General features: G+C 36.1%; 1 protein-coding gene across 1 annotated transcript; it reads left to right on the forward strand.

The window, feature by feature from the left end:
* The first annotated feature begins 3,232 nt into the window (after window positions 1-3,232).
* On the forward strand, window positions 3,233-7,105 carry LOC138328801 (regucalcin-like). Its single transcript, XM_069275537.1, has 6 exons — window positions 3,233-3,369; window positions 3,710-3,884; window positions 4,261-4,449; window positions 5,117-5,332; window positions 5,846-5,992; window positions 6,844-7,105. The coding sequence occupies exons 2-6, from the start codon at window positions 3,716-3,718 to the stop codon at window positions 7,047-7,049; spliced, it is 927 nt and encodes a 308-aa protein (XP_069131638.1). The 5' UTR covers window positions 3,233-3,369; window positions 3,710-3,715; the 3' UTR covers window positions 7,050-7,105.
* The last annotated feature ends 601 nt before the right edge of the window (window positions 7,106-7,706 follow it).

Below are 7,706 nucleotides of genomic sequence, written 5' to 3' on the forward strand. Positions count from 1 at the left end.
TTGCGAGAGGACCAAATTCATTCATCTTAACAGCTTGGTAGCACTTCATCCAATCATGTTACATATATCTTTGCTTTAGACCTACCAGCTATTCACAAGAAGTCGTTTAAGAGAATATTGCCTATTTGACGCATGTAACTTTGAATGAAGGTCAAGGCCATCAAATTGAACAAACTTTATAGGCTTTCATCCTAGCATGCTGCAAGCCCAATATCAGGTTTATAGGCCTCTTACAACGTAGGTATTGACAAGAAGTCGAATAAATAGCTCAAATAGCCCCTGTTCATTGAATGAAGATTAAAAAATAATTCATTTGATCAAACTTGGTTGCCCTAAATGCCAACATGCTAAAGGTCCAATACCATATTTAAAGGCATCTTGGTTATTGAGAAGAAGTCATTTGAATGGAATATTTACGAACGGCGGACGGCACTTTACTGACGACTAAGGACAAAGCACGATGACAAAACAGGTATCGATGTCATAGATACATACAAATGTAGTGGTTACAATACAGAAATAAACTACTAATAAAGAAAATGATTATCGATTAGTACACGAAGCCTGGTAATATAACGAAGAGAAATTGTGATTATCACGGTAAACAATGAGAAAACATACAGGGAGGTCACTATAAAAAGAAAGGCATATCAACAATAGAACGAAAACATAATATATAAATGTGTAAATACATACATATTATATAAATATAAAAGGTGGGGGAATGAGGTGATGGTATTACTGACACTTTCATGACAATATCTGCGTGATATTAAGAGTACACGACACGATGTAATAGTGTTAACGTTGAGGCCACCGCCCTCGTATCGCACTTATAACTTGCCGAACACAATGATCATAATTAATTGATTGTCAATCAATTAACAAGTACAGTTCATTGTCGGGTGTGTCTATATACATGTTATGTATAATTATATATATACGGGAGGCATTGTGAACGATGTTGCTGGGGGTGTCTAATAGGTTTATAACCGCCCACTGTCAGTACAACGTTTGCTTCGTCCTTATCATGTTATTATAAAAGGTCATTTAAACTCAATATTTGAACGGACGAAATGCTTATACTCATATCACAGTGATATATAATTATGTTATGGGGATAAGCCGAAAACTGTACAATATGTCGGAGAGAGAACTATATCGAGGCCTGTCAGAGCCGAGATCTGTTCTCTCTCTAACATATTGTACAGTTTGAGACTTCTCTCTAACTTAAAACATAGCAAGTCTTTGTGTTAATAAAGTATAATTCTATATCAAAAATAAGCCAGGTTTTTTTTTTTTTTTTTTTTTTTTTTTTTTTTTTGCCTTTGTATATGAGCTGAGGTAATCTATCAATATTCATTCAACCATGACAAATCCAATATAGACAATGGCAATATAGTACCTTTGCATGTGTTATATGTGATGGAGGGCATTTATGATCGGAATGCATGAAGCATGCTTTTGGGTTGGACAACCATCTATAAATTCCCTTTCACCATGTCCATCACAGTGATGGAGGGATAATACTGATAATACATATAACAGTGATTTCCAGGCCAGTTCAAAACACTCGGTGCCCCTAGAACTTTCATTGAATTCAAAGGATTTTAAAATTTTGACCTCTTTCTAGGAACGATTTTGGATTTATTGGGAAAATATTATCTAATTATTATGCACACATGTATCTTCATACCATGCTCGATTTCATTCAACATAGTCAATGGGATTTAGGTGAAATTCTGAAATATTGTTGAAACAAAAAATAAGTGTAAAACTACAGTGTAGATGATTTGAAAATTTAAAATCAAAAGTTGTGTACAAAAGCAACAAGGTTTCAGAAAGCGTGAATTGGAGTTAATGCTGTAGATAATATTAAATGGTGAATTAAAAATAAGGAAGAAAAGACTCGATCTGGGATATATACAGAAATTCTGTAAATGTGTTTAATTCCGCATCAATAGAGGATTAAATGCTCTTCATATTCATGGTGTGGGATTTTTTTCGTAATTTGGATTAAAAACAATGGAATATTCCGGCAGGTTGTGTGTTGTGTATTAATATAATTATAGGATTATGCCCGGAGACATACTCACCCGTATTGTGAAACTCCTCCATAAGTTACATTTTACTGTTTTACATGTATCAGTGACTGTCTTATATTACAGTCAAATATAAGACAGTAAAAGGTAACATATAGGATAGTTAATGGCTCCATAATCTGAGAGTTAAAGTACAGAAATAACAACAGATGACATGACAACTATGTTTTAAGATTCAAGAAAAATCTATTGGGCTACCATAGGGAAAATACATTGTGTTTTATTTTTACAAACAACTGTTAGTTTTTTGGGTTTTTTTAAATTAAGGCCATGTTTTTTCTTTCTTAATCTTTAATGTTTCCATTGCTTAAACTGTTTCCAAGTCTTAATCAACACGTGCCTCTTTGTATCGCTACTTTTTCAGCATTCGCCATTTTTACCAAAGCTATTTGGTCGTCGGTAGGAGATGCAGGGATGCTACTGTAAAGTAACAGAAAATTAACTCTTGTGAAGCTGAAATAATAACGCTGAGCTCGTCGTGTAATACGCAAGTTTCCATGTTTTCAGCTCATCACTAAAATGTCGTGCGAAGGGAAATAACTCAATTTAATGCATGTACATTTATTTTTATATTGGTTACATTGAACTATACATTGCTGCGTCTGCTATTGCATGCGTATCTCTGTTGCCCATTTAACTGAATACAAGAGTTGCTCAAGCTTGGTCCAAAGAATGACACGTTTTGAACTAAAATTTTAATGAGATGCGTTTTCAATAGAAAATTTTCCCCTATACATGTTTTTTTTAGTATGGAACTTTGAAATTGAGTATTTGTTGTAATTAAAAAGGAGGTTGACCTAATTACGAACGTGATTAACGTACCATCCAACCATTAACCGTCTCCCCGTATAGTTTAGGAACTGGGGCACGCCTATGTCTGTTTATTTTTTTAATAAAAGACTGGAATTAAAAGATACAGTGACTAGAGATAACTACCTCAATAACTACATGGGTCATCTAACGATTCTGTTTATGTATACATGTATACATCATTAAATTATGCGAAGAACAATGTTTAAAGCAACACAACACTCTGGAATTATACATCGGTGAAACAAGGTATATACATTTGGGATGTGTTTGCATAGTCAATAGCGTGTGTAAATATGCAATCTGTGGTATTGTCCTATATATTGAACTCTTAACCTCGGCGGAAATCTTCGGTTGTTAGATCTGTGTGTTTATCACATGATCACCGACTGTGGATCGAGATTTATCATCAACAATCACAACTTTTACTACACGACATCAAGACTCGGGTTACACAGTAAGTACAATGATAGGAGAATCGAATAGCATGATTTTGGCCCCTGTTTCAACTTAATCATCTGAATCCGCCCCTGTTGACATTAATAAGTAGCAATACAAATTAATAGTATCATTACACATGTAACAGGATTGGACTGGGCCAGTAGAACAACATTCAGCTAGTATTCGGAGGTCCTGGGTTCGAGTCCGGTTTGGCCACTACATGTACATACAAAAATAGTTATATATTTGGAGTAGAAATATATAAAAAAAATATTAAGATTTAACACGACAATGTTTTGGGTATGCTACCATTTATAACTACACACAACATGTTAAGTGGTTGTGTTTTGTTTTAGTTGAACATGTCGGTGACAGCTCTAGTGAAGCCTCCCCCGGACACGCCCCTGTTTCTGGAGGGACCCCACTGGGAGGTGTCCACTCAGTCCCTTCTATATGTGGAGATGCTCGGAAACACTGTCCACCGGTGGCATTCGGCCACTAACACGAGCGAGGTGGTCAAGTTAGAAATAGGTAAGACTAATGCCTAATACACTTAGACGTTAACGATAGATCAAGGATCCTCTGTTTGTATCGAACATTCATGACCCCATCCTCGATACTCCAAGGGTCCCGTGCTGCAGATATCTCCTTGTGGATTATTTTATTTAAACAGAATATCTCTTTTACAAGTTTTTGGTCTCTTTGCCATTTCCAGGTACATGAAAACAAAATCAAGCTATGTAAAATCCATCTTGAACTTCTTGATAAATCATTACTTTATAGACACTTGCCCTAGTTAAATTGTACCCAGAATTTGTCCATTATTTTACAGACACTCGCCCCAGTTTAATTGTACCAAAAACTTGTCCATTATTTTATAGACACTCGCCCCAGTTTGATTTTACAGATAGCCGCCCTAGTTTAATTGTACCCAGACAAAGTGGCGGTTATATCGTCACACACGGAACATCGGTTAGTCATCTAGATTGGCCGAGCGGTGTTCTGACAACCCTGGAGAGTATCGAAGGATTAGAGAGTGACGTCAAAGTCTGCTTCAATGACGGAAAATGTGACAGCACAGGCCGTCTATGGGCAGGTAAGTGTTAATTGAAAAAAGAAATGACGAAAAATATGACAGCATGCCTATGGGCAGGTAAAGTTAATTAAGTGTTAATTGTATCGTTATCGGTAGTAATCAAAAGGTGCAATGATCGATATGAACTTTCTGATATATGATATAATTCCATCTGTAAATATTTCAAAAAAGTTCTTTTGACCTTACGCCGATTTGACCTCAAATGACAAATACCAAAGTACCATATAAGAATAGCTGATTACATCCAGATCGCCAATAGACTTCCTATCAAAAATGTATGGAAGGTCTGGTTTTAATCAGGTTGCATATAAGGACAAAACTAATTTTGAATTGATTCTTAGAAAGATATATATTTTCTTGGGCAAATGACTTACATTCCAAGTTAGATATATTTGATACATGCTTTCTAATAACCTTAAGGAAAAAATTAAACACGGGATGAGCAGTCTAGAAAGTTTGATCATCAGGAAAGAGTTAAAACTACATGCTAGGACGTTGATTTAGCGTGTACAGTGTACTACCTAGTGGTGCAGGAAATTAATGTATATAGTAAACATATATATATAAACAACATCTTACATTAAAATAAATGTATCATTTAATAGTACTTGATAGTACTTTATTATTGTATTGTTACGAGTAATGATTTCTCGTCACGTTCTACAAGGTACGATGCCAGCCGACATCAACGGTATTGAGACGATTCCCCCCAACAAAGGATTTCTGACGAGTGTAGCGAAAGGCAGTGTCAAAAAACATGCTGGTAACATTACCTTATCTAATGGCATGGCCTGGACAGCGGACGAACGAACATTCTATTTCGTTGACACGATTGCGGGAGAAATACTAGCCTTCGATTTTGATGTTACATCGGGACAAATATGTAAGTAAGAGTAGTCCCCCTTACTACATAAGCCGAATCCTCTTTGAAAAGTTTACCTAATTCTGACATTTGTGATGTCTTTTATTTGCATTAGCTTTTGGCAACTGTCAGAATAAGGGTCTTCGTTATTCACTGCCTGAGATTCACTGAGCGTCAGGATCATATGCTAGGAATGCTGAAACACGCATAGAAAGACCGCCTGTTCTACCCCCAGTGGGTCCAGTCTCACCTACCGGTTTACTCGACTTAAAATTCTCCATAGAGAATACATAACAGATTTTAAGGGGTGCTTCTAAATTAATCTAAATTGTTCTGTAATGTTTTGCTTTGGGAAAGTTTGAGGTAAACAATTCCTAAATGTCAAGAAACGTTCGTGAAACTGGGCCCAGGCAGTCGAACTCATAACCAAGAGGTGAAGGGCTGTTAATCTGTCTATAACAAGAATGATTCTTTTGTATAGTTGATGTCGCCTAGTATTGACACAATGACATACATGTGTCCATATTGTTTCAGCCAATCGACGTGTAGCTATCAAATTTCCGGCGAAAGATAGTGAGGATACATTAGGTGTACCGGACGGTCTGACAATTGACTCGGATGGAAATCTTTGGGTGGCGTGTGTGTTAGTAGGGAAGATCACGTGTTTCGACCCACGGACAAGTGAGTCACCGAGTACAGTACTGATGAAATGAGTCACTAAGTGTTGTACCTATGGAGATGAGTCACTAAATATAATTCTACAGAAGTGATTCACTAAGTGCAGCATGTGCAGAGGTGAGTAAGTCCATATAGATCGTGCAGGGGTTAGTCACTAAGTGTAGCGCGAGCAGAGGTGAGTAACTAAGTGTAGCACATGCAGAAGTGAGTCACTAAGTGTAGCACGTGCAGAGGTGAGTCATTAAGTGTAGTACGTGCAGAAGTGAGTCACTAAGTGTAGCTCGTACAGGGGTCAGTCACTAAGTGTACTTTTGCGCCCTTCCCAGAAAAATTGGTTTTCCACAATCTGATCATACTGTTCTTATGAACTGCAAATTGAGTGAATGAGAGTTATATTTTAGAAATAACGTTGGACTAGGCCTACAACTGAATGAAACAAGGGGAAGTAATTTGGATGTATCAGTATTCAATGTACTCCACTGTACATGTGATCTCATAAGAGTAATACATAATGTTGTACTAAACTGAGTAAAGAAAAGTCCTTAACATGTGCACTACATATGATACGAACGAGTTTTTATGAACTGTTGTACATTGGATGATAATGATGATGATGATGATGATGATGATGATGATGATGAAAATGATGATGATGATGATGATATGATGATGATTGTTGATTGATGATGATGATGGATGGTGATTTCATTTTTGCTTTACAAGTGTACCACAGCGTTAGCAACTATAAATGTTACTACACAGTAATTACTAAGATTCCATTGCTTTACTTGATGCTTTAAAAGATCATTTAATTGTTTTCGCAAAATAACGCTTCCTCACTTTTACACATCCAGGTAAAGTGTTGCGATCTGTCCAACTTCCGGTGAAAGCTACTACGTCATGCTGCTTCGGTGGGCAGAACATGGACGAGCTGTTCGTAACAAGTGGATACAGAGACAGATTTAATGAGGAACTCGGGGGAGAAAATCCCCCCGGAGCGATCTACAAAATTACAGGCCTTGGTGTTAAAGGCATTCCGGATCATGTATATCAATACTAGTGACCATAGATATAGAAATGTTAGAGAAGACTTTGTCAGTTATTATAATGTTGTAATAAAAAAAAGTCAAATAATACTACTTTTATTTCTTGTGCTTTAGCCAGAGTTACTTCCCTTTAGACAGAGATATTTCTGATGAATGAGATCATAATTCAAGTGAAAGTAAATCGGATTTAAAAACTTGTGGTTTTAAAGTAAACATTTAAATCCTTTAAAGATTAAATATATTTCTTTACATCGAAAAGAGGTATGGCGTATATTGACCTAAAGCAGCTAAAGGTTACCGTTTTCAAAATCCAAAAATACATATCAAAATGTGTAGGTGGTGAATACATATACTTCACATCTGATATATAATTGATCTTATTTGGGGAATTTGTTAATTCCAGTAGATAGTTCATTAAATAATCACAAAGTTGCATCATCGTGCGATTTGTGACTTTTGGTAGGGATTTTTCCGTAATAAAATCCACTTTGAACATATTGGGTACAGAAGACCAATTTTTAACTATGACTCATTTTATTCCATTTAGTAAAATACTATAATTCTATTCCCAAAAAGCGGTCTTCCGATGCGCTCGTGCCGAAAAATGACAAAAACGTGATTGATAAAATATGTTATTCAATATCATCCAGTGGTATGGATTAATGTAAAAA

The sequence above is a fragment of the Argopecten irradians genome, chromosome 8, assembly GCF_041381155.1.
Source record: "Argopecten irradians isolate NY chromosome 8, Ai_NY, whole genome shotgun sequence".
NCBI classification, from domain to species: domain Eukaryota; kingdom Metazoa; phylum Mollusca; class Bivalvia; order Pectinida; family Pectinidae; genus Argopecten; species Argopecten irradians.

Bases quoted from the DNA above. Each gene is read 5' to 3' on its own strand.
- LOC138328801 (XM_069275537.1), top strand. From the start codon at position 3,716: ATGTCGGTGACAGCTCTAGTGAAGCCTCCCCCGGACACGCCCCTGTTT. The intron at 4,450-5,116 runs GTAAGTGTTAAT...ACGTTCTACAAG, and splicing joins CACAGGCCGTCTATGGGCAG to GTACGATGCCAGCCGACATC. The intron at 5,333-5,845 runs GTAAGTAAGAGT...ATATTGTTTCAG, and splicing joins TGTTACATCGGGACAAATAT to CCAATCGACGTGTAGCTATC.